General features: G+C 40.4%; 4 protein-coding genes across 6 annotated transcripts; 2 read left to right on the top strand and 2 right to left on the bottom strand.

The window, feature by feature from the left end:
* The first annotated feature begins 1,431 nt into the window (after positions 1-1,431).
* On the top strand, positions 1,432-6,304 carry cldn1 (claudin 1). Its single transcript, XM_083782065.1, has 4 exons — positions 1,432-1,843; positions 3,791-3,955; positions 5,176-5,260; positions 5,795-6,304. The coding sequence occupies exons 1-4, from the start codon at positions 1,621-1,623 to the stop codon at positions 5,946-5,948; spliced, it is 627 nt and encodes a 208-aa protein (XP_083638191.1). The 5' UTR covers positions 1,432-1,620; the 3' UTR covers positions 5,949-6,304.
* Positions 6,305-9,526: 3,222 nt separating this feature from the next.
* LOC310871182 (solute carrier family 22 member 13-like) lies at positions 9,527-15,040 on the top strand (the record flags this gene model as incomplete). Its single annotated transcript, XM_083782671.1, has 9 exons — positions 9,527-9,901; positions 10,139-10,242; positions 10,356-10,503; positions 11,039-11,154; positions 11,252-11,372; positions 12,223-12,292; positions 12,801-12,909; positions 13,016-13,222; positions 14,902-15,040. 9 exons carry the CDS (start codon positions 9,527-9,529, stop codon positions 15,038-15,040), a joined length of 1,389 nt encoding a protein of 462 aa, XP_083638797.1.
* A 193-nt stretch (positions 15,041-15,233) lies between these two features.
* On the bottom strand, positions 15,234-15,758 carry LOC310871181 (mitochondrial import inner membrane translocase subunit Tim23-like; the record flags this gene model as incomplete). The annotated part of the gene is made up of 1 exon (XM_083782670.1): positions 15,234-15,758. The coding sequence occupies one exon, from the start codon at positions 15,756-15,758 to the stop codon at positions 15,234-15,236; it is 525 nt and encodes a 174-aa protein (XP_083638796.1).
* Positions 15,759-16,766: 1,008 nt separating this feature from the next.
* LOC310870758 (uncharacterized protein) lies at positions 16,767-21,698 on the bottom strand. Of its 3 annotated transcripts, XM_083782057.1 has the most exons (4): positions 21,627-21,698; positions 21,439-21,574; positions 19,884-19,961; positions 16,767-18,780 (listed from the first exon to the last, which is right to left on the bottom strand). In XM_083782057.1, the coding sequence occupies exon 4, from the start codon at positions 18,777-18,779 to the stop codon at positions 17,337-17,339; it is 1,443 nt and encodes a 480-aa protein (XP_083638183.1). In that variant the 5' UTR covers position 18,780; positions 19,884-19,961; positions 21,439-21,574; positions 21,627-21,698; the 3' UTR covers positions 16,767-17,336. The 3 variants fall into 3 exon arrangements, with proteins under 3 accessions (XP_083638183.1, XP_083638181.1, XP_083638182.1); XM_083782055.1 differs by having other exon boundaries at positions 21,439-21,692; XM_083782056.1 differs by having other exon boundaries at positions 19,884-19,958; positions 21,439-21,692.
* Positions 21,699-27,085: the final 5,387 nt, after the last annotated feature.

The following is a 27,085-nucleotide window of genomic DNA, read 5'->3' as shown; positions in this document are numbered from 1 at the left end:
AGGTATAAAGGAGCAACTTGGACACTCAAGCATGAAGGAAGCATGAGTTAAGTCCGTTGCTCTCCCTAGGTTGGCGGAGGGTGTGTAGAGCCCAGGATCACATCACAGGATGATTGACACAGGGGTGAAAAATGGGTTACAAAATCGTGGGACAAAAAAATATATAAATTTAAAAAAAAAAGAAACTGAAATGACGGGGCAAATTGGAGAGAATACGCTGTATATACATACATGGAAACGTGTAGTAATAATAAGCAATCAATAATACCGCAAGCAATAATACCGCACTGTTGTGATGAAAAGAGAGCTGAGCCAGAAGGCAAAGCTCTCTGTCTACCGAGCAATCTTTGTTCCTACTCTCACCTATGGTCATGAAGTGTGGGTCTGGGTCATGACCGAAAGAATAAGGTTGCGGATATTTATTTTATTTATTTATTTATTTGACAGGGACAAAGCTCATTAATCAACATGTCAGTTTTCACATCAATGTAAATGTAAATGTAAATTGCATCTGTATCCCCTGGATACAAGCTGCCGAAATGAGTTCTCACACACGGGTGGCTGGCATTTCCCTTAGAGATAGGGTGAGAAGTTCAGACACGCGGGAGTGACTCGGAGTTACTAATGTTGCTCTGGAGAGGGGAGTCTGGAGCTCTCTGGTGGAGCTGTTGCCCCCGTGACCCGACTATGGATAAGTGGATGAAGATGGATGGATGGATGGTTGGATGCGAGATTGGAAGAGCAGAGTAAGTCAGTTAAATATAATCGCATAATTAGAGTGCAGTGTATAGTGCCTCAATTCTTTAATTAACCAAATGCCACAGAAATAAATAGACTTTACCATAAATTATAGAATAGTAAAGTAACTCTAGGAGTGTTGATATTGTTCCATTTGTACACTCTCAGAATTAAATTAACCTTAGACCAGTGGTTCTCAATGTGGGGTCCAAAGACCCCCAGTGGTCCTTGAGTGGGTTCCAGGAGGTCCCCAGAAACGTTTGCTAATATTATAGTATATAGTATCAAAATCAGTTTAACCACTTTAAACCTATATTACCTATGTTATCTCACAAGTGAGCTTGTAGATGTACCGGTGGGCTATTTATGAACGATTTTGAAAAATTCGGAACAATTGTGAACAATTTGGAATAGTTTTGTTTTGTTCTTCTCTTATAGGGCTCTACAAAACCTTTCCAGATATGTCCACAGCCAAATGCATATCAATGTTGGGGTCCATGAAAACCATGAGAATCACTGTACTGGTATAGACTGTATAGTGGGGTGTAGTAAAATAAAATGCCAATCTTCCACTAGGTGTCATGCTCGTCCTCCTAACCTCCACCAGAAGTGATGGAGTTTCAGGGACCTCCTTGTGCCTCAGGTAGGTTCCCTCCCTGAAAATGTACAGCAAGACAAGACCTTCACATGAGCACCAGACCTGCTACCCAAAGCCACACCAAGGCTTTTCATTCTTTCGCTATCAATTTATATACAGTAGCTCTATAGGCTATAGTTGCTGAAGTTTATTTTGGTTTTAGTTTTAAGTTGTCGTTTGTTTGCATTTGAATTCCTTTGTATTCAGATTTAATTTAATTTAATTTAATTTAGCTGCAGAGAACAATGGCCAACGCGGGAATGCAGCTGCTTGGCTTTGCGCTGGCCTTCATGGGCTTCGTGGGGGCCATCACTTCGACAATCATGGCTGAATGGAAGGCATCATCATACGCAGGGGACAACATTATAACGGCCCAGGCCATGTACGAGGGTCTGTGGAAGGCCTGCGTGTCACAGAGCACAGGTCAAATACAATGCAAAGTCTACGATTCACTGCTGCAGCTGCCAGGTAACTAACGCTTCACACTTCACAAAAAGCTTTCTGTCACACCCTCAGTGTGCTCACTGACTTGGAAAGTAAAAAGTATATATAATTATCTAAAAGGGCTACAATTTAATGGTCTTACAGGCCTAAAGCAGTTTATTTATCTTCAGATATGGTTCAGGAATCAAAGTTTGGCACAGGTTTGTCTGTAGTAAGTAGTAACAGAAACAGAATTGCATTTGGCCCCCATCTGAAAAGGTTTAATAAATCTCTGGCCTAAAGTCTTCAATTGTAAAAATTGGAATGTGCCATGTTACACACACTTAGTTTCGTTTACTTTATTCATTCCAAACTTTCAAACAGTTAAAGAATGTACCCCCTGCCTCAGAAACCTCATGCATGTAGAGACAAGTCAGGCAAATGCCTGGGACAAAACACATTCAGCAACAATACAGGCAGTAGGCTATGTATGTGTGTGTGTGTGTGTGTGTGTGTGTGTGTGTGTGTGTGTGTGTGTGTGTGTGTGTGTGTGTGTGTGTGTGTGTAGCCTATATGGTAGTGTTATATACTTAATTAACAGCAAATTATACATCTACATCAGCTTCCCTTCATCAAACTTTATGGAGAGAAATAAATGACATAGACAGTGTTAATGTAACTATAACTGAGTGTAGATGTAACTAGAATTAACCTCTAAGGGTACATTGGGTTACATCTGTACACTCTCTGAGTTACAGATGGATAAATGAACACAGAGGATTTTACTGTGTATTAACGGATGACTCCTGTAAAGTTGTACTGTCCATTGAGAGGAATGATTTACAATCATTGACATAAGTCAGTACTGTAATTCAATGTTGTGAAAAATAATAAATACAGCACAGCACAGTTCCTAGACAAAGATACTACAGTAAAATAAGTTCTGATATTGTATGGTCCTAAAGGAAATGTGTCTAGGCTACATACAGGCCCAATGGGAACCGGTTCAGTTCTTTTTGGTTCTTAGTCCATGAGCCAGATCGAGCTCCAAAATTGGAACGTTAATTATGAATTGAGTGTGCAAAACTATACCTATATGACACTTCCCCAATTGATTACTTACACGAAGACTGATTTATTGTATTACACATTTTACATTTTTAAATATGCAAATGAGGAATTATGTAGGAAAATATGCAAAATTATAGAAAATATAAAAAAGCTACTACTGTGTAAGGCTTATCATGTATTAATTTACTTGTATTGATCCTATAAACAATTTAATATAGGTCTAGTTTTTCCCACCAATTTTGGAGCTCTGGCTCATGGACTAGAACCAAAAAGAACTGAACCGGTGGAAAGCTGGTCACAGTGTAGTCTGCTAAAAAAATGCATGGTGAGTCATACAGTAGATGCATACATAATATATAATATAAGGTCCACACACACACACACACACACACACACACACACACACACAACCCGTAGTCATCATAACGGTGTGCCTTCTATGTGCAGTAAGAGTAAGGTATAGCCTCATCAACATAGAATCATGAGATAAAGAGCAGCGTTAGCTTGTCATTTGGGGCTTTGATGGACAAGGGGACAAAGGAGTTCTTAAAGCAGTTGAGCTGCACTGAGGCTTCTGCCTGAGGGAACTCAGGCCAGGGTGGGGGACATACAGTATGGGTACATGGGTGGGGTCTGAAATTATCAGATCATAATCTCATCATTGCTGCCTCTTCTCACATACTGTAGCATACTATCCATTTGTCCTTGCTGTTTAAATGATTATAATTGTGCTAAACCCTATTACTTCGTCGAGTGACGGTGTTGTGTGGCAGAAATAGTTGATCTACAAGCTCACACCATGGCATGTTCTCAGCTTGTAGATCTATTCTTGAAAAGTTTCCTTTAACCGATGAATTAAATCAACACAAAAACAAGTCAAAATGAGGAATCGTCTAACTCGTAACTTGTGCGTGTTTCCAGGAATTGTGCAAGGCACGCGAGGTCTGATGGTGGGCTCTGTCATGCTGTGTGGCATCTCCATCATGGTGGCAGCGGTGGGCATGAAGTGCACCACCTGCCTGGGAGAGGACACAGAGCTGAAGGACAAGGTGGCTCTGACTGGAGGCATCCTCTTCCTGATCTCAGGTCAGTGGCATCTAACTTTGGGTCCAGCTTTTGTTGTTCTTTCTTAGGTCCTAGACCGTCCTAGATTACCAATGTGTTGAATGGATCTTTTGTTCTAAAATAGCCGATCTAGCCGAGCAGAACTTGTCAGGCACTTGTCACTTGTCCGGCAGTGGCTCAGGGTTAGAGTGGGAACCCTTATGTAAAACGTCCTTGAACACCAAAATAAGCGCTATTATAAGGCAAATAATGGGCGATATACTGTATCGCTCTAATATACAGTTATACCACATCTTGTGGTATGCGAAAATATCAGAACTACACATCACAGTGCAATGGCCTGTTCTCTAATTAATATACTCATTGAATAAAATAAATAATAAAATAAAATGGGTTTAGCATAATATGCTAAATCTAAAATTCCATATTGCTCCCTTCTATATATTATATAGAAGGGAGCAATATGGAATTTTCACACACACAAATGTGTGAGGTGTTCCGGAATGTTGGGACAAAAAGGAAAAATGCATATTTGTATCCTGTGTGTTGAGCTGAGCATGATGTCCTTACTGTTTGGGATGGCTGTGCAATTTGTGTTGTGGTACTAAGCATACAGTATGTAACTGTAGCTTTTAATTCATCAAGTTTAATTTAGCCCAATCTGTATGTTAATACAACATAATTGGGGATGGTTGTATTTTGAATCCCTGCTCTTCTTGAGAAAAACTCTTCTGACACGAATTCTGACCTGATGGTCAAGATTTCTATCCTCTGAGCAAACATTACTATTATTGTATCTCAATGGTACACATTTCAGCACTTGCACAAGCGGGAAACCGGGTTAAAATCCTGGGTAGAAGAGGAAAGTTACATAGTGCAGCTTTAACCACAACCACACCTAAAGCTAACTCTACCTCAGAATCTCTTATCCCTAATCCTAAAATTAACTCTAACCTTTAACCACCTCACCCTAACCCCAGCATAATCCCTAAATACAAACCCTAACTTCAACCTGAATCTTTTACTAATTAGCCTTAACTTTAAAAATCATTTTACCGGTCAGAGTCATTTCAAATGACCCTTTCCACCACGGTGAACAAAGAATGTTCCCCATTTTGACTGGAATTAATCACTCACGCACACACACACTATTCCATTCTAGCTGTTTTGTAATGCAAACTACATTGCTTCCACAGTACATCATCACCCGGTATGCTAAAAAAAAACTGTTTTCCATGCAGGACTGTGTGCTCTGGTGGGGACATGTTGGTACGGTCACAGAATAGCACAGGAATTCTACAACCCCTTCACTCCTACAAACGCCAGGTGAGGTCATCACTCTGTTCCCTACCATCTAGTCGGCCACATGCAGTAATCACTGGGTGTCTGTGGAGCTGTGTCTGCAATTGAAATATATTCACATGGCAGCCAACAGTCATGGGTAACGCCGTATTTCTGTCAAATGTTTCCCTCAGAATAGGGATGCTGGGGTTCAAGTGATTAATAAACAGTTTATTACTAGCAACTTGTACATACAGTAGGCTACAGTACTGTATCTGTATGGACTGTAGTTTTTACAATATTGGCCTATTGAACATTGTAAATGTCTAGCATTCAAAACCTGCTATATTTGGAGTGTTCTGGAATACGTTCTACTGTTTGAATGTAATATAATTAAATGTATATTGATTATATACGTATACCCTGAATTAGTCTAGTGGTGGCAAGTAATGGGCTGAGTTGACTCACATTACCGGTAGTTGAATTTCCACGTGTAATACTTTAGAATAACACCATAATCCCTGCAGCACAGGTTATTTAAACGTTGAATATTCAAATGCTATTCGTTGTCGTTTACAGATATGAATTTGGAGCGGCTCTCTTTGTAGGATGGGCTTCTGCTTGTTTAATCATCATAGGAGGAGCCTTCCTTTGCTGCAATTGCTCCAAGGGTTCAGGGAAGTCTCCACATTATCCTACGACCTCAGGCCACACTGGGAAAGACTACGTTTAAGCCACAATTTTAAGACTGACTTTCTGTATATTTTGTTTTACAATAGACTGTGATGGATCTTATTTTGTACAGTTTTCTGATGGATCTGAAGTGTACCATTTTCCATTTCTATGTGTCACTATGGTTAAAGATGTCTGTGCCTTTCAGGCAGCCTGCAACTTTGTTTTTGTCTGGCTGGCCTTCTGGTACAGTATATGTCAACAGTAGTAGATAGCAGGTTAACCTCAGAAATGTTTTCAGTATAAATGTCACCACAACCCTGGTTGCCCAGGAAACGTCAGAATAATATATCTGGAACCATGCTTTTCCGACGCTTATCTTCTCTGGAATAAACCGAAATATTATTGTAATAAGAAGCTTCCTCCGTTAATTGATGTAAATAATGAATATACTGTCAGATCGATATGGACCGGAAATAATATAATAATAAGTGCTTCAGTACAAATAGATACCAGGTAAACATATACAACTGTCTAAACAACATCTAAATAACATTAACATTTGTGTCCATCAAAAATATGTGACAAGAAACATGGAAAGAGGAATGCTAGGACTGAGGTAGAGCCTGAATAGGCGAGGTTTCAGACTGTGGTGGAATATGGCGAGTGGCTCTTCAGTCCTGACTTGGGGGGTGGGGTGGGGGTTCATTCTACAGCTTGGGAGCCTGGAGGGTGACAAGGATGATTTGTAGAGCATTGGCCATGGTGTCATAGTGAAGGGAGGGTCCTGAAGTTAAGGGGTGCCATGCCCTGCAGTACAGGTCATCACTGAATATTCAACACATTCTACCCAAAACAAAAATCCCTTTCCCTCATGTACTGTATACGTAAACAGTGCATTATTTGTTGCACACTACATAAAAAATCACACCTGTGTGAACCGAGTGTTGCAACTCCCCTCTCTCCCCCCCCTCCTCTCTCTCTCTCTCTCTCTCTCTCTCTGCTCAGCTTTATTATGGATATCAATGAACCTAGACAGTCAGTAGTTGGATTTGCGTCCAGCAGGTGGCAGCCATGTCACATACTTCTCTCTTTCCAATTTCACCCATGCGCACACCACTCGTGCTCATGACGGATACCCACATGATACCCACGGACATTCCTGATTGTAGGAGTGGTTGCACCACTCAAAAATAGGTAAAACATAAACATCCTGCTCATTTAGTTTATTTTGAAGAGAAACTTAGCTGAAGCTCTGATTTATGTTTCATTATAAGCTACCAATTTGGTAGGCTATACAGTATATGGGACCCCACTATATAAGATACAATAACATTTGTATTATTAGACATGATTTGGTAACGGTTCGATATGATCTTATTTGGTCCAGAATTACTCGAAATAACAGCGAAGCCTTCTCTAGTTGTATCTCCTGCTGTAGGCCTATGTAAAAACATATAACTAAAAAATAATCATTTAACTGGGGATCCCCCCTGGAACCCCCTTAAGGGCCCCTGGGGGTCCCCATACCCCACATCGACAACCACTGAATTATCACATAGCTGCAGGCCAGAAATAGTAAACAGGCGTGGTTGACCACAATCATCATACCTGATCCTGACTCTACTTGTCCCTACATGCCAGATGCCAGTGCTGCTCACCTCATATCCATTCATGCCCTCATATAAATACCACTACACTACAGAACACACACACTCAAAAAATGAACAATATAACTCCATAAATGTTATTAAAGTTTACCTCTGTAGGCACTGCAGACACTTTGACATGCATACGTTAAAGGTATTAAGGTAACTGTGGTGGTGACTGGTGAGTGTGTTTGATTTAGTTGTTTCTGTGTGCCAGCATGAAGTTAACTCTTAAAGGACCACTTCACCACTTTTCAACCTATCTTCATATAATAGGTCCTCACTAATAATCATGAAATAATTGCAAAAGAAAATTCTACTCTGCACAGGAGGCACACAGTAACACCAATCAAGCACACCCACAATTAACGTTATTATTACCTTCTTCAGCTGTGCTAAGCTTAGCCATCAAAATGGCTGCTGTGAAAAGGGCCTATTCTAACACTCATAATGAGACGTTTGCAATTGTCACACAGAACTGTGTAATTGTAGTGAGAAGGGTTTGTTGTAGCTTCAGGCTAGACATTCTCTGCACTCATTTGACTTTAGTTTATCCTGACTGTAGTAGAGAGCTCCACCATCTGGCAAAATTTGAGAATACACAACAATCATCAATCATTTTAATTGGCATCTCCATTCTCCAGGCCCTTTTGGCTTCCTGCAATTTCTTCCTATAGATACTATTGTAGGTGCATATATCTGACATATTTTATACCAATAGATGCGAACAAGCATTTTTATGTCAGTGTCAAGACAACATGGATGATATAGTGTACTTGAATCGACCAGTTTTATACTGCTACTAATGCTTCCAAAGAATGGTTATTGTCTTCATGTCTATACTGTAGTCTTCCAGTGTGTTTCAGTGACCTTTTGTAGAAGACTGAAAATACATAAATACGTTTACTACAGTAGGTGAATAGAGGGGATGCGCATGCATAAAGTGAATGGCAAATCGAGTGTCAAAGCAAATTTAACGTTGTTTAATGGAGTTGGAACAACAGATGTTCAGGAGGTGGAGGAACACACCTTGACCATACCTTCACGCCATCCTCCGCCCTCCACGCCAATCTACCTGAGCCTACTTATACCCACCCAATACAATCCAGCATCCTCTATGCTTTTCGTATCCCGCCCCCATCCCCATCACCACCACAGGACCAGCAGCATCTCCACTGCTCCATCTCCTCCTCCCTCTCTCCTCACCTCCTCCCTTCCTCGCAGTTCCCACGGGGGGATCACGCCTCCACGTGTACCGCGGGCTGACCGCCACACGACCCCCTCTCCAAAGACTCCAGGGTCGACGACCCCCCCGGAACCCACGCCCCACTCCCCCCACTCTCCTCATCATTTCAATAAAATCTCTAAACCTTCCACAATGGTGTGTTCATTCCAACTAGTGAAACGTCGTTTAATGCAATCAGACAGGACTTTTATGTTAGGATGTATGTGTGGTCATGGACAGAAAGTAGATTCTTGCCACTCAGTACAGTAGGCGTTCCTGCATAACTTCCGAGTATGATGATGATGACGCGCGCGATGATGATCACGCGCATACCCTCTATTGTTCAGCCTTATATAAGACAGAACTAATCTCAAAGGTTTGACCCTCTGTATAAAATGTTATGCTTTTATGAGACGACTGTTAAAACTGCTGCACACAAACTGCATTGTAAACAGTGACAATGCTATGCATATAGCTGATCTTGTTGTAAAGTGTTTCTAGAATGAGGTTATATTCAGAGATTCAATCCAAAGTACAGGCGAATCAAAGTTTCGCGGTCATCAAAGTTTCACAATTTTATGGCCATCGTGTTCTTTTAAGTGTGGAATACAACATTAAAACATAGTTGTAACCTAGGAACACTTCTTATCATGTGAATCATCTAGTCACATGTACAAGTACCATCTTTACAACACAAAGCCCATTTTGCTTAAAGGTAAATCACTGTCTGTCTTTGACAAAGCTTCTAAAATCAACACGCTCAACATGGCTGATTTTGGAGAGATCCTCGAGGCCATTGGTCACTTTGGACCGTTCCAGAAAATTGTTCTTTTTGCTCTTTCCTTTCCCAATATGTTTGTACCTTTTATATTTTCCAGTGTGATTTTTATACAGTCAGACCCAGTCCGACATTGTAACACGGACTGGATACTTAAAGCTGATGCCAACTTAACCACAGAAGAACAGGCTAATTTAACCCTTCCACGGGAGAATGACGGGAGCTTCAGCATGTGTAGGATGTTTGTCCCTGTGGACTGGGACATCGACACCATCAGGGAGATTGGACTAAATAAGACCACAGCGTGCGAGAATGGATGGGTGTACGACAAGTCTATGTATGAAGCCACCATAGTCACAGATGTAGGTTAAGTATTGTACATTTGTGGGGCCTACAATGGTATTCAATATTGTTGCTGATAAGTCCATATCGACAATGTTGTCATGTTGTCCTGTAGTTTGATCTAGTCTGTGAGAAATCTACTATGACAATAGAAAGCTGGATTGTGATTCTGACGTGATACTTTAATATTTAATTTAAACATTCTGGAAAGACATTTCCTAAGCAAATGGTTTGATTTCAGAATTCTGCTTTTATAGTTTGATCTAGTCTGTGACAAAGATACATTTGTGGCAGCAGCACAAACCATGTTGATGGCTGGTATCCTTGTCGGTTCTCTCCTGTTTGGACCTTTTGCTGAATCGTAAGTGTATTTCATAAGTACTGTACTGTACACTGTACTGTACTATCCCTCTCAGTGAAGGACATGATGAGACAAGTAATCTTTTCTTACCAAAATGGTTACATGTCTTTCAGATTTGGCCGCAAACGGGCAACTCAACTTCCAGTGGTGATCCTTTTCGTTTTTACAATAACGTCAGGGTTAAGCCCCAACTACTATCTATATATAGCAAGTCAATTCATGGTGGCAATGGGAGCCGGGGGGCTTCGTATAAACAGCTCTGTACTAGGTACGGTATAATCACCTAATGTAATAGCACATTATCAATCAATTACTGCTTCACCAGGTCTTTGTTCAAATACTGAGTCATTTGCATTTTATTTTTTACTTCACTCATGATGTTCATTGAACAATCAGTAAAATATTTGATCATTTAGTTAGATATAGATATTCTGATTATTGGTGTGGAAGATCAAAGTGAGCTATTATAGTATGTAGTATATGGCCAACATAAAATATGTAAATATGTTATTACACACATTAAAAGGCACATAACACATACTTATGTATGCACATACTTATGTATACACTACAGTAGTGTATACTACACTACTGTAGTGTGACACACTATACATCACATGCAGCCCATAAAACAAGTTGTGAAAAGAGTCTTCATAAGCGTACAGTATGTGGTTTGAAACTATTGTTAAAAATTATATTGTTACTTTAGAAACTAAATCCTTCACAATTGTTCTTCTGTGTAGCCACTGAATGGATTGGGAAGTCAAAACGATCTCTTGGTGTTTGTGTGGGTCAGATCATGGGTACAGTCGGGCACTGTTTCGTTGCTGGCATAGCCTACTTCATGCGTAACTGGAGAGTTGCCCAGTGGGTCTTCGCAGCACCAAATCTAGTGGTTGTCATTTATATATGGTACGTACACCTCCAGCAGGAGCGAGGTGAATTTACTTTTCTGACCATTACGCTCTTACTGTGGAGTGGAATTTGTAACACGGTTGTATTCTAAAAGGTTCATTCCAGAGTCAGCCAGATGGTTGCTGGGCAGAGGAAGGACAGCAGAGGTAAAACAGTTGATTCTCAGGGCAGCAGCAATCAACAAACGCACTGTTCCTGAATCTCTACTGGAAAAGGTACTGGAAAAGGAAGCTAGGCCGGGGTTGTGGTGTGGGAAATTTGGTATATGGTATTTTTTATTGGCCTAAAATATTGTCTATATACATACTGTACATTCATGAGTGCACTTGCTGACTGGCTGGCAGTATTGAGATTTTGTTTTATAGGGGTTTATATGTGACCATACCAAAAATAAGGCAAAAATGTCAAAATTTCATTATGCTTTAATGAAACTAGGGGGTTTTCACGATTCTGAATCCATTCCAAGCCTTAGTTTTGCACAAAAAACACTCGTTGGGCTAGAAACGGCCATTGCAATCATCACAAATGTGATGAGTCAGCACATTTTGGGGAATTGGGGCACATTTGGGCAAGTGGCTATGGACGTTTTTAGCCCAAGGAGTGTTCTTTTGTGCAAAACTAATGCTTGAATTGGATTCAGAATCATGAAAACCCCCTAGTTTGGCATGTCACATGCTACATAAAGCATGTGGATTCATGAATGTATAGTATACAATCTTTTAGGCCAATAAAAAGACTATATACCAAATTTCTCACTTTAAACAAAAGAAGCCTGCCGGCTGCCGGACTACTAGTATTTTTCATTACCTCTGTTACAGATTGTTGAGAAACGAACTGTGGAAAAAGGTGGCCTATATGTTCTTATCAAATCAACTGTTCTTATGAAGTATTTCTTTATAATAACATTGGCATGGTAAGTTCAGTTTATTCAGACTGCTCCACCTACTGTACATGATGGATTATTATGATGAGAAAACACAGCATGCCAAGGTGTTCTTAACAGCTACAGTACAGTGTATTATCGGACATGAATAATGATTTCATTGGATGTTAATGTACTGTTAGACTTGTGTTATTCACAACATAGTGCTGCAGTCCAACCTGCAAAATGAATTAATTGACTACCATAGCTATGGTATTAGCAAGCTGTTGTTTAGGTATTGTCATCTATTCTAGTCAGGTATTTTTTCCCTAGCCTATTGTAACTCTGTGATATGATAATAAATAAAGTTTGATTGATCTATTGATTGATTTCCAGAGTACAGGACAAGAGTATACACCACACATGACTAATATGTATTGTTTTCTGTCAAACTTCTGAAGGATGATGGTGACCCTTGCCTACTTCTGCATTTTATTTAATATCGAAACTCTTGGAATGGACATGTTCTTAACACAACTGATGTTTGGTCTCACTGCGCTGCCTGTTCAACCACTTTGTGTCTGGATGTTAGAGGTTTTGGGGAGGAAAATATCTCTAATGTGTACCCTTCTGACTGGTGGACTCTTCTGCATCCTTATCCTAGCTGTTCCTCACAGTAAGAAGACACTTGAAATTAATTTAGATGTTGACAGAACTTCCATTCTATCAAATCTTGGTGTTTTTGCCCTATTTATCACTATTATTCTGTTCCAACTTCCAGGTAATTTTGTTGCAGTTGGCTCATTAGCTATCACAGGACGCTTTTTTATGATTTGGGCAGGGTCCATATGTAGTGTCTATGTGCAGGAGTTGTTTCCAACATCTGTTCGGTAGGTCTTCTCAATTAATTCAAAAATATTTCTTTATCCTCATATATGATCTATTATCATGCTCATATAATAGGAACACTCTTGCTTCCCTTCATTACTGTTCCAGACAAACGGCGACAGGGTTAGCGTCAGTGCTTATGAGATCAGCAGGGATGTTATCTCCATTGCTCAATATGCTGGCAGTGTTATACTGGGGCATACCCATCATTGTGTTCAGTAGCCTTTCAATTCTTAGTGGAATTCTGACCTTCCTGCTTCCTGAGACCAGGGGAAGAGAACTGCCAGAATCCACTGATGAAGCTGTCGGCAGAAGGTAATATTTTTTTATTCTAAATTAGTAATCAACATATTTATAGCATTGCCGGAATCTTTATTTCATCATCCACACCATTTCCTTTTCAGAAAAGTGATCGACATGTGCAAAGCGAATGACAATGAAACAGACCAGAGTATATGTTCAACCAAATTGTAGAACTTGCATACAAGGGTATATTCTTCCAAATGTATTTTAAAATGTCTAACTTCTGTTGTGTTTCAAATTTAATGACTTCCTGTACCTCATATGTTCTTCCGATAAGCTTTACAGCCTGTAAAGGTTTAAAATACAATGTAATAAAGTAGTTTATATAAACCAGTAAAGAAACACTGACTGTAATTTTACATTTATAACATGTTATAAAAAGGCTGATGCACTACACTACACGTGCAAAAGGTTGATGATGACAGGTGCATAGGCCTTGCTGAGCCATGAGGCCCATAGGGCAAGAGCCCATCTCCTGTTTCTGTAGCTGTAGCATGAGGCAGCTTGATGTACAAGTATACACCCTGGCCTGGACATGACGCTAGTATGTCGCAGGGACTTGATGCTGAGTGCCAAGTAGGGAGGCACTGGGTCCCATTTTTCAGAGTCTTTGGTATGACTTGGTATGACCCGGGATCAAACCCCCAACCTCCCAGTCTCAGGGCGGACACTCTAATCACAAGGCCACTGATAGGACAAAGTGCACATAGTAAAAAGTGGATCTCTGAATGCACAAAGAAGAGGACCTGCACACTGTCAGGAACTTGCAAAGAAATGGTGCTCTTTATTCAACGTTTCGGTCGTTAGACCTTCATCAGGACAGACAGACAATGTCTTTGTCATTCGGAGATCTTTTGAGCATTTATTATAACATGTAAAACCATAATTCCTATTTCAGTTAAGTGCATTACCGCTTTGAAGTATAGATGTTACCACAGTTATACCAGTTTAAGAATACTCAAAACATAATGTGTATTGTGACATAATTGATTTCACTTGCTAAAAGAATTATATAAAGTTTTGACTAATTAGAAAATCTTTTATAAATAAATGTTTTCTAAATAAAATGCAAAGTAATTCTTCACTGTTTCACTACGACATAAGATCACACGTTTGGACTGATGCAAGTTAGGAAGGGATGTCCCACCCGTTGATGCAATACCGTCCTCAATGTATACCAGTTGTAATCCAGTGTTGTTACCACTGATATAAACATGCAGGGCAAAAAGTTACATTAACTGTCAATTGATTATAATAAGTATCCTTGTATTTGTTTAGTGTTGCACTTCTTCCACCCTTGACATCATGAAAGAACAGTTTTTCACATTTTGTAAATATCCAGCATTTAAAATGATCTGTTGCCCTTAAGGGTTGAGCCATTACAACTTCCCCCAGGTTAGGACAAGGCCTATAGCCCTATACAGTAACAACCAGTTGAGGATATAATCTACTGCTTCGACACGGATGCCAATCAATCACACCGTTCTCGAGTCAAGTCATCACGGAAAGGTAGCATCTCCGCTGCTCCGCCAACGCATCTATGGTTGGGTACTAGGTAGCCTCAGTGTAGAGCTGCTTGTCCAGTTGTGTCAAGATGGACAGTAAAGTGCTGGGCCTGCATGTCCTCATACAGTAGTTGATACGTGCTTTAGCACAACGTTGTAGTTGATGACGGTGTTGTGGTATGTCAGGACAGGTCAGTTGCCCTTGCATGCTCCTCATGGACTCATGGAGGACGCCATGGGGGGGGTCTCAATGACATGGCTCTTAGCGGCAAACAAAGATCCTGCAGCTCATCCATCAACCATCTGCCGGTCACTCGACAGTTGACACTGCTGACGGTGATCAGGAGTGCTATATAGCCTTCAAAATGAAAATATATCCTCTTGGTTTTTTGTGAAATGATAATGATATGAACTGCATTGCATGCTCATGTCCTACTTCCTCCTTCAAAACTAGTTCACACTCGTCTTGACCAATGTCTTTATCCATGTCATTAGATTTTGTACAACGTTTATGTTCATTATCTTTGGGATGGCCGGTACCTGGCGAGGTGTTCCCAGTTGTTGTAGAGTGTGTAGGCACCAGACATGGCCAAACCTACCAGACCTCCACGCGCAACACCATGCAGGCCACCTGTTGATTTGAACAGCATCCCAGCGAGTGTTCCAGCAGCCATTTTGTTAATGTCATGCTCAGCACCCCTGGCCTTCTCTATCGCCACAACAAATACGCTGTAAAACAACGCAACAGAGCCCATCGTGGCGGCCCACGAGGCACCCTGCCTCGTTACCATATTTAGAATCTGTACGTTACGAGGTTTGGACCAAGCCATGTCTCTAGTCTCTTTCAGACCCACCCGGAGACCGTTTAACGTTCCACACATGCCTCCAGTGAGGTAGCCGCCTCCAATATTGTATGTGGCCAGATGAGTTGAGTTGAGTTGAGTGGGTTCTGTAGGACTCCATGGCACGATATACTCATCATCTGTGTTCTGTAGCTGGACACTGAGATAAGGATTCGGAATAGGTGGGAGAGTCTCAGTCATGTTGGAATGTTCAGGCAAAACACTAGTACCTCCAAAGAGATTCCTAAGAACTGCCTTGAACCCTCCTGGTGATGCGGATCCTGGTCTGGTTGTGCTTTCCATTGCTGAAGGGAACTTCAAGTTGGATAAAATATCAATAATTTACACTTTTCTCCCATAGAAAATCAATTCAGTTGATGTTAATGTTGTTAATATTGTTGATGTTGGATGATATTGCTATATATACTTGGTAAGGTTATCGGTATTCAGACGATAAACATCTTTCCATTATGGCATTACCTCTTCAAACCGGACTACATCACTAAAAATACATTACTATTCTGCAATCAGCATGCAAAGCACTTATATTCCACATGGTTGTGATGATGATGAATGATGATGTGATGTCATTGTGTGATGACATCATTAAGTCATCTTCTACTATCCACAAATCTCAGTTTGTCGATCATACACTGTGTATGAGACGTGTATAATACATATCTCTCGATATGTCCAAATATGGAGAATGGGGATGACTGACATCATATTACTGATATCATAGATGACTGAAGCCATAATAGATTGCCTCTCCATAAATCTATCGATACAAAGGCTTATTAACCGGTACTGTGGAAAAAAGACCAGGACATTTTCCTACAGTATATAAAGACAGGTGGGAGCTTTTGTCATAAACAGTAAGATGTACAACTGTACCCCATACATGCAAGCCAGCATAAAGTGGTATCTTTATTCTATATTACTAGAACAATTACTTGGAACAATGCAAGTTGGTAATGCATGACCCACCCAGTCTGTCTCTGTCTCCCTTTTATGCCCATATATATGTATGAAAAGAGTAAGTTGTGATATTTAGAAATGGAAGAGATGTCCAAGTGCAAGTTAATGTTTTATTTCATATTGGTAACCATGTCGGAAACATTGTATAAAATCAATCACAGACATTAAAATAACAGGAAGGATTTTTGGGGGTGTTTATCTTTTCTTATAGTTCACAAAATCACAACTAAAGCAATCTTCCAGCCTTCCAAGTATATAGCTAGAACCATGTCTATACTTTTTTGGCTGTCTAACCATATGTTCTGAAGAATTATACGTTACAAAAGCAAAAAAACATATTTCTCAATATTATTCTTATCTTAATTTTGGCATAATAATTCATTAAAGTATGATACATACAGTACAATCCCTTCCATGACAGGAGCATTATGAAAGACAATCAAATGAAATATCTGAGCCCTATAGCTATACACTCTGGTAGACAAGTTACCACTGCATATCCAGACAATCACAATAATACTGTCAGTATCACATCTGCTGAATGAACCTACTGTAATCCAATTACAAAACATTAATGCAGGCTAAGTACTGGTACTATTTACCTTTTGACAAATGTTTTAGTATGTGTTGTCAGTAACCAATTTTATTGTGTTATTGAAAATATAAACTTGACTGATGGACTAATATCCATGACACTTCTATTAAGTAGATTCTGATCATCTAACATCAGTCCAGTCGGTTGTAGGCCTATAATTATGTGCATCTAAGATCCTACCAGCAGTGTTCAAAGTGCTTTCTTTCCTACTCTTCAGGTATTGATTGATACATCATTTTTGCAATGGCAGACACCCCATTACTTCTGTTCTTCTGTAGGTAATCAGCTATTCTCATGACCCTGGTGAATACAGGATACATTGCTGGTAATAGCACCATGAGTTGTCCCCTGCAGATTGTATCCCAGTCCCTCACCTCCATATTGGATGGCTTGCTTTTCAGCTGATTGTCATATGCTTCCTGCCACTGCACTTCACTTTTCACTGGCCGTGTATTGCGCCGGACATCATGCCATCCAAAGAATTCGTAGGCGTTCATAATTGAATCCTCACTTTGATCCCATATTGCCTCATCAATTGCCTGGCCAGCAAATGATCCTCCAATTCCCCCAGCAAGACCTCCTACGAGTGCTCCTACAGCTGCACCAACGGGTCCTAACCAAAGACCGAAGGCTACCCCAGCAGCTGCACCACCTCCAATACCACCTGCTGCTCCCGCTAAACCTGCTGCCATACGCTGCCGCAGCTGTACTTCAGTGATTTTATGCATTCGCCATTCAACTACATCCCAAATTGCAAAAATGCCAGCAAATGCAACTCCTGACACAATATTGGCACGAACTATTGAAGAACCAATCCTAGAGAAGGTTGGTTTCAACATCTTGGCAGCAGCTGCTCCAGCCCCTCCGCCTGCAGCTCCGCCTAATGCTGCTTTAGTTCCAGCCAACAACACTTCCTTGGAGTCACGCTCTCCAGACAACAGTATGCCACTTACGCCCAAAACAAACCCCAGAGCGCCCCCGGTGGCAGTGCCCGATTTAATCATTCCAAAATTCCTGCAACGGTATGATATTTCATCTAGGAAACTGGCCAGTTTCACTCTGCTTTCAAATAGTCCTAGTTTTGCCCTGCCACTGACTATATTCTCAAAAGAGACGCGTCGTCTCACTGGTATCTGTTTGGCTTCAGACAGATTCTTTGCATTATCCGCTCCAAAAAGTTGTTGAACTACAGTTAGTAGATCTTTTCTCTGAGTAACCAAGTCGAAAGTGCTCAATTCTTTCAGATGCTGTATCATCTCTTCTATAGGCATCATTTTCTCAGCCCGAATAGAGTGAACACCTTGCCAACTATGTAAAATACGTGCATTACGTCCATCTGTGGACTCGATGCAAAAGACATGGTCTGTAATTCTACCAGTTGGAAGCTTGATTGAGGATATGACAGCTTTACCTTTCCTTAAATCTTGTTCAATTTCTTTAAAGACCTCTGATAACATTGACACTTCAAATTTCTTAACATACAGATTTTTGATTGAATCTTGTGCCATTAGTTCATGTAAAACAGTTCCCCATTTTACACAGGAAGTTGAGGCGTCCTCAATCAGCTTCAGGGTTTCTGGTCTATCCGTAAGTTCAGCCAAATGCCTGACAGAAACTGCAACATCTCGTCCCATAAGGTGAAAACCCATTCTGAAATATACAGAAATGATCAATGTACAATGATATACTGACAAACACATCGATCTTAAACGATTCAGGAAAAAATGGTTTGAATATTGCAGGTAACATGGCAGTGGATGAGAGGGAATCATTTCATTGGCGGACGGCGGACCACATCTGAGGTAACGTGCAGGCTTTACCTAGCGACGGAGCCTATAAACAATCTAAAACTGACTTAATAAAAACCAAAAAAGTAATCTTCGGCAATGAGCGAAAACAGTCGTAAACGTCATTGGCAGGGAATACAAACTGTTAGGGATACCCCGTTATTTTGCTCCTGATCCAATTCCAATCTTTTGAAAATCACGTGATCTGCCCCAATTTCCAACTGTAGGCTATTCTTAACCATAATAGAGAGAGTGCAATCCAATACATTTATAGCCATTTGGATCGATGAAAAACATTTTTGAAGTCTTTATTGACTTGAAATTGGGCTTTCTTTTAAGAATTTGAGCTAGAGGAGTCAATTCCAGCATTACATTTCTAATTTCATTGTAACTGTCATTCCTTTTTAGATTGTTCGCATTTTCCTTGTTCTATTTATTAATGTAAATTAAGACAAATGTCTTCAGATAGGCTACAATAATGACAACTCTACTGTTTGCGTTAGTCCACATTGGCCCATGAAGCATGGGTTAAAACTCTACATAAACCTCATCTTATGATTCTCAAATCTAGAACTATATTAAAATTGCACTTGAAATGCTGGATTAATCACAAATCTGTGGGTGTTTTTTCTTCAGCCCACTCACTTAATTGTGCTTTGTTGGTGTGGTCTACGTCTGTCTAGTATCTGTGAAGACCTGTGTCAGTTGTATTTCTTGGAATACAACTGAAATAATCTAGTTGTAATATTTCACCTCTGTTCGGTCTCTTCCGTTTCTGCTCTGGATTTAGGCAAACTAACAGCAATAAAAAATAAAGATAGGTCTTTTGGTTTTTAGTACAACAGTCTACAATTGAGAACAAGATATTGTTCAGAATGTATATACAAACTTAATTGTATCATTCTCAAATCTGAATCTACATTCAAATTGCCATTCAAACACTTGGTTAACCACAGTCATCCATACCTTATTAATCTGTGGTTTTTTATTTTCCTGGTTTGATGTGGTCTGTGTCTGGTCGGTATCTGTGAAGAACCTCTACTACTAGACAAAAATAATAATAATAAAATAATTATGAATTATAAATATCTGCTGCTGTTTCACTAAACAAACCAAAATCCACTCTGGTCTCTCCATAAAGATTTGCTTTGCTTATTTTGTATATACATGGAATGGAAATGCTTTTCAAATAATCTCCTCTAAAATAAATAGACTAGTATACTGTAGGTCCTAGGCTAGTTCAGTTGTATATTAACTTGGACCAAGCTGATTCTGATTTACTGATTAATGATTATAGTTATTATCTCCAGTAGAGAATGTTTCGTCGTACAGCATGGGCACCTGCTTAAATACGTGGTTTACTGGGAAAAGGTCAAAGTCTCATAATAAGCCTACAATGTGTGTTCACCCCATAACCTGTAAAAAGTGACTTGTGGCATTATTATACTTCTGTTAGATATAGCCAAAGTACATGCTAATCACATATTAGGAATAGTATTAGTAATTACTTGCTGAATATTAGAATTGAATACATTTGCATGTTATTACGGTATTTCATGTCCCTTTTGTGGCAAGACTGTCACATTGTCACACTGACTAGTACCATATGGCTTTTTTGATTGATTGATTGATTGAAATATTTATTAACAGTTTGCAGAATTTACAGTACATTTCAAGCACAAACTCAATACAAAGACTGTTAACTGTGAGTGGACGACCCAATTAAGCATTACACTTGTTTACAACAGGGTCCACATTGTTCAATTCATCAAAACATTTAGAGACATACAAATAGACATTTCTATGTAGCTAAAGTACAGAACAGGAATTCATCATATAGGAAGCAAAAAGGGAAAAGATACATATACAGTGAGGGGAAAAGGGGGGGGGGATTTAGATTTTACAGAGGCCAGTTTCGAATTGCAGCCATCCGTAGGTGCCCTTTGAGAGCGGTTTTGAAGGAGTCAAAGGATTCACATGTCTTAATGACTGTTGGTAGAGCGTTCCACATTTTGGTGGCATAGGAGCGAAAAGAATTTAGTCCCTTGGTTGTGGCAATACTGTGAGGTATTAAACTTTCCTTTTTGGTATTGTTAAGTAATGTAGAACTTTCTTGTGTACATAGGGCATAGGCCTATAGTCATGTACGTCTCAAACTGAACTAAATGAGTTTGGAATACTAAGTTAATTGATCTAAAGTCATTATGCAAATTCCTTTTGCAATTTATTTATTTATCGATAAACAAACCTTTAAAATGATAAAGACATTGCTGTCACTTTGTACAGCATGTCTCAAACGGAACGAAATGAGATTGGAATACCAAAACAAGTTAAATGATCTAAAATCAATATGCAAATTTCTTTAAATTATTTTTAAATTGACCAAAGAAACCTTTTAAAATTATGAAAACATCTGTACTTTTACTTTTATAGAGTGCAATAATTGCTTTAAATCATTTGGTTTTACAGTGCAATAATTACTTTAAATCATTTGGTTTTACAGAGTGTGGTGTATAAATACCTTCAAGCAGCCTTTAATGTCCCTGCCTGGTTGTTGAGCCGCTCTATGCTGGGTGTGCACAAAGTTTTCACGACGTCCTTCGTAATGTTCCTTTCATTTACAGACTGGCTTCCTTTTTTATGTATGTATTTATTTACTCCTTTTGATGCTTAAGCCTCCGATATTTCACGTCTTTTATAAACAGTCACGAAAGAAATATAATTACCCCTGTTTATATCAGCACTGGATGCAGTTCTCTAAAACCCAGCCTTTGCTGTCCTTCAACCTTCACTTCTGGCCACTGCATGGAGGGGACTTCCTGCCTGGATATCCTGCCCTCTTCCTGCGTTTAGTTATTTTCTTGGCTACATTTTTGCACAGCCCCACCCCACCCTCCTCCCGCGTATGTGATAAGTGATAACCCCGGGATCCGTACTGTAGCGTTTTACTCATTTCCCATGTGATTGTCAGCTGCATGGCGAGGATCGTCTATTTATATACGTACAGTATGTATATTGTAAGCTCTTTCACTACTTCTCAAACAATAAACACTCTGTCCTCTTACAGGCCTGCTTTCCATGAATGTATTTATTAAAAGGCTTCGTTGTTTCGTGTTTTGCACCCTGTCCATGGATATCTCTCATAGGCACACGCACACACACACACACACACACACACACACACACACACACACAGCTGGACTGCATCAATTTACAGACCCATAGGGTCACTCGCACGCACCTGCACGCCACGGTGCCCACACACTCAAACACACACAGACAGCACAGTTAAGCACATACACATAATCTGAAGGGAAGGATCTTTCATTAGGACTTCTAATGCAATTCTATACATTCTCCCAGACTCTCATGCACTCCCACGTACATGCACTCCCACGCACATATCACACGCACGTCACAAGCATATAGGCAACTAGATAAGATTCCATACATACAAATTCGGGTTAACGCAGACGGATGGTAAAATGCTTGGAGTTGGACACACACACACACCGGTGGAGTCCACACACACTAATGGTGCTGGAGAAGTACCTGCACATACATTTACAGCAATGTATTGCCCCAGTATAAAGTGACAGATAATGGGAAGAACCGCACCCTTTCCCCCAGACACTTTTCTTCTGCAACATCCCGACCCTGAACCCCTGACACCCACCTACCCTTTCCCCATTCCTTTCCCTCAACTTATTCACCTATACAATAAATGTACCTATGCACAGCTAAACCTTGCTGGCAGTGTTGGGCAAGTTACTTTGAAAGCGTAGCTTGTAAAGCTACAAGTAGCTCACCATGGCAGTAGCTTGATCAAGCTACATAGCTACCCCTGGAGAGATGTAGCTTGTAAAGCTACAGCTACATGGAAAAAGTAGCTCAAAGTAGCTCAGCTACTTTTTATTTTTCAGCGTTAAATTGAGAATGCGGGAGACCCCTCCTCCCCTCTGGGAGACCCCTCCCCTCTGGGAGACCCCTCCTCCCCTCTGGGAGACCCCCCCACCCTGCTCCCCTCTGGGAGACCCCTCCTCACCCTGCTCCCCTCTGGGAGACCCACCCACCCTGCTCCCCTCTGGGAGACCCCTCCTCCCCCTGCTCCCCTCTGGGAGACCCCCCCACCCTGCTCCCCTCTGGGAGACCCCTCCTCCCCCTGCTCCCCTCTGGGAGACCCCTCCTCCCCTCTAGGAGACCCCTGCTCCCCCCTGGGAGACCCCTCCCACCCTGTGATACCAGGGCCAATCAGAGGCCAATTAGAGGCAGCTGTCAAGTGCTGATATGCCCTCAAAGCAATCAGAAAAAGGAACAGTCCTTGATTTTTCAAAGGGGGTTCTAGTACAAGAATTAACACAGCAACCAATGGTCAAAATTAATATATTTCTTTCATGTTATTGCCCAAAATTGTAGCTTGTAACTTGAGTAGCTAAGCTACAAAAAATGACCCAAAAGGTAGCTGAGCTACTTGACGAGGTACACAAATATGAATGTAGCTAAAATACCACAAGCTACAGCAAAATGTAGCTCAGCTACGTAGCTCAGCTACATGTAGCTTAATACTCCCCAACACTGCTTGCTGGACTGTCTGAGTCTCCCAGTTAATTTCAACCTAGCCCTGAAACATGACTGCCATGATGATTATCATGACAGTCATGCAGTAACTGCACCCTGTTTTTGGCGCTCGCTGCATTTACAAGATTTCCGTATATATAAACATTCAGATTTCAAATATAAAGTACTCACAATTTGTCCCACGGGTGTTAGTTAGTAGCAGTACCAGCGATTAGAATTGCTGCATCCCGCGTTGTTTAATAAAAAGCATTTTTATCCGAGCTCCCCGGCTACTTTTTTCAAACGGGGTTCGTTTGGGAAATCCACAGTTGCACACCGGGAGCGCACTCGCCTATTACTCTGTATTGGCAGGGCGGTCAGCGTACCTATATCGAACACACCGAAAAACAGGGTGCAGTTTCTTCATGACTCTCGTATGAATACGAGAGTCATGAACCATGGCTAATTTCAACCGTACATTTCCCCAGACACAACAGCATCCTCTGTGTGTCTGCGACCTGATAATCTGCAAAAAGAGAAAACAACCAGGTGCTCAGTGGAGGTAGGAAAAAAGGTACGATTGGTGCTTCCAGATCAACGGGACTATACAACATATTCAAATAAAAGTGTACAGTATTTGTTAAAATGTCGTTTTTATGTGGACACGCCCACCAGTTGACTCCGCCAGATGGGGCAGCAGAGAGTACACAGGGTTCCCCCCAGGCGGCACGAAACGTGACCACATTCGGGAACAGTTTGAACAGACTCAGTGTGAATCTGCCCTAAAGTGCACTTGCTTTTCCTGCCATTGTTCCATTTTTCTTTATTTCCTTTTACAAATTCTGCTTAAGCTACTGTCAGTCTGCTTATTTATAGCTTTCCTGCCAATCCCATAGCCTGCTTAAAGATAGACATCTATTTTCCCATCTCTTGGGAGATGCCTCTCCCCACACTGTACTGGTCCTTTTGACCTTGCGACCCTGGCCTTCAGGCCGACTGAGGCAGACCCACCCGCCGTGGCCCAGTGCGGACCATCAACGGATACAACAATTTGAACACAACTGTTGGTGTTTATACCTTCTGCTTTTTAGGCGCCTGGCTCTGGCCGGGCGGTCCATCAGTTCCCGGCTCTGTGGTGGTCAACACGTTACCTTAGAGAAGAAACAGTGAGTGATACACTCACTTGTTGCATGGTCTCACTACTCTTCGTGACATTAGTACTACTTACAGTAGTATACTTTCTATTTCTACTCTCCTTAACTTTTCGATACAGGCATTCCTCATGTCAATTTTTAAACAATAGTTTGTGTCATTTCATGATCATCCATCATAATCTTGGACTGGTGACTGGTTAATTGTAGCCTACGTGACATTTGCACCGTTCACCATCAATTTTCCTGCAGGTTTGTCACACTTGGTTTGGCATGCCACCTTGTGTATCTATCCTAATTCTTAATCCCGGATGTCTGCTTATCTGCATCAACATTCATTGACCGCGGGGATAATGAGACTTCATGAAAAATAACACTGCAAACTGCTAAGAGACTATACTGTAGTAGGCTATATATCTGTTAAGCTGTTAAGAGAATAGGATAAATAACACTGCAAACTGGTAAGAAACTTCAACATTTGTTGCACACATGGCACACACAAAATGTAAATGTACATTCTGGTTAAAGTACACACTATTTAAAATACTACACACTAGAAGTGGGGAAGGGGTAAGCAACGGTCATCAACGTGGAGGTAAAATGTATACTCAAAAGCTGAATACAAGAAGCGAGGCAACAACTACTAAAATAAAATGAAGGAAAAAGAACAGTGGCTGACCTGCTGGCCACAGTCCTGTCCGTCAACAGTTCAGCCTAAAATGTACAATAATACCAAAGAATCACTAATCTAAACTAATTAATAAAATTACATTTGGGGGGCCAACTTTCAATACCTTCACACCCCACCAGAGGGCCCCGGCCCACCGGTTGAGAACTATCTGAGCAAGACTAGAGTCAGCAGCCAAATCAGTATGCATTGATTACGAAAACATCACTCAGTTACAGTAACTCCTGCCTCCATGACATTTACCCTAATTGAGCATACCCCAAACTCTTCGATGCCAATTAAAGGACAACTTTAGTTTTTTTCAACCAAAGTTCATGTTTTAGGTTGTTATTAGAGAAAGTAAAAGATCTTCTTTTGTTTTAGCGATTTTAGCTATATTTGACAGGGGGGTGGGGGAATTCGAACATGGGGCTAAATATGTATTTCTTTACACAATTTTATAGCGATTTATTATTTTATTATTTACTATAGTCCTAATAGACCCCAAGAAATTACATCGGACCACAGAAGATCACAGGATCTACTGAATGTGAAGGGGGTGACAAACTGAGCCATACAACACAGTATGGCAGCCCCTATATAGTACCCCCCCTTCACATTCAGTAGATCCTGTGATCTTTTGTGGTCAGATGTAATTTCCTGGGGTCTAGTAGGACTATAGTAAATAATAAAAATCGCTATAAAATTGGGTAAGAAAATACATATTTAGCTCCATGTTCGAATGCCCCCACCCCCCTGTAAAAAATAGCTAAAATCGAAAGAAAGCAGCAAATAAAATAAAAAATAACACCCATATTTTATTTTCTCTAATAACCTAAAACATGAACCTTGGTTGAAAAAAAACTAAAGTTGTTCTTTAACCACATTAGTGGTCGGGGTATCTAAAATTAGTTGTTGTAGAGACCTCTGACATTATTGCAGACATCACAGCTCGAAAAGAAAGAGTGAAAACAGTTTAGATGTTTTATATTTATATTTACCATTTAGTATTGACTACTTCCCACATTGTCATGTGTCATGTCATGGATTATTCAAAGAGTAAACTCTTTGAATGTACAGTATTACAAATACATAAGACATAAAAAGTCTGTCAGTAAAATATTTTTTCTTTGCTTTTTTATGCCTTCATTGATATACAGTAGAGGGCAGGAAATGGGGAGAGAGAGATGGAGTGAGACACAGAAAAGGTTGTCGGATCGGGAGTCGAACGCAACACACGCTGCATTACTGTAACAATTAGTCTGGCTTATTAGCCAGGCTATAACGTTACACCCATAGTAGTTACCACTGCATATAAAATACATGGCTTCCGCACATTTTATACAGGCAATCAATCACAATAATACTGTCAGTATCACATCTGAATGAACCTAATCCAATTGCCATAGTTCCTTTTTTACCTTACAGTACTATTTGTATTTAGCTTTTGACAAAATGTTAGTATGTATTACGACGCACTGAGTCTAGGGATGTGGTTAAATAAGGCAAGGGTGTTTAATGCAAAAACACAAAAATTATTTGTTTGTGGCATACAAGTTGAAGTTAGTGAAGACAATATAATAGTATTAAAGTGCTACAAGTGAGCAGGGCTGAGCAGGATCCCAAAGCAATGAAATAATCAAAATGTACCTAATACTTAAACCTAACCAATACACTGACTGCCTAACCTAATTAACAATAAAAGAAAACCTAACTAACTGGCTACGCTAATCTTTTACCTAAATCAAAACAAAAATACAATGTGAGGAACCTGCTTAACTAACAGTGAAATA

The sequence above is a fragment of the Protomyctophum parallelum genome, assembly GCF_964188405.1.
Source record: "Protomyctophum parallelum genome assembly, chromosome: 14".
Classification (NCBI taxonomy): Eukaryota; Metazoa; Chordata; class Actinopteri; order Myctophiformes; family Myctophidae; genus Protomyctophum; species Protomyctophum parallelum.
The sequence above is the reverse complement of the archived record's forward strand: the minus strand, read 5'-3'. Positions and strand labels throughout refer to the sequence as shown.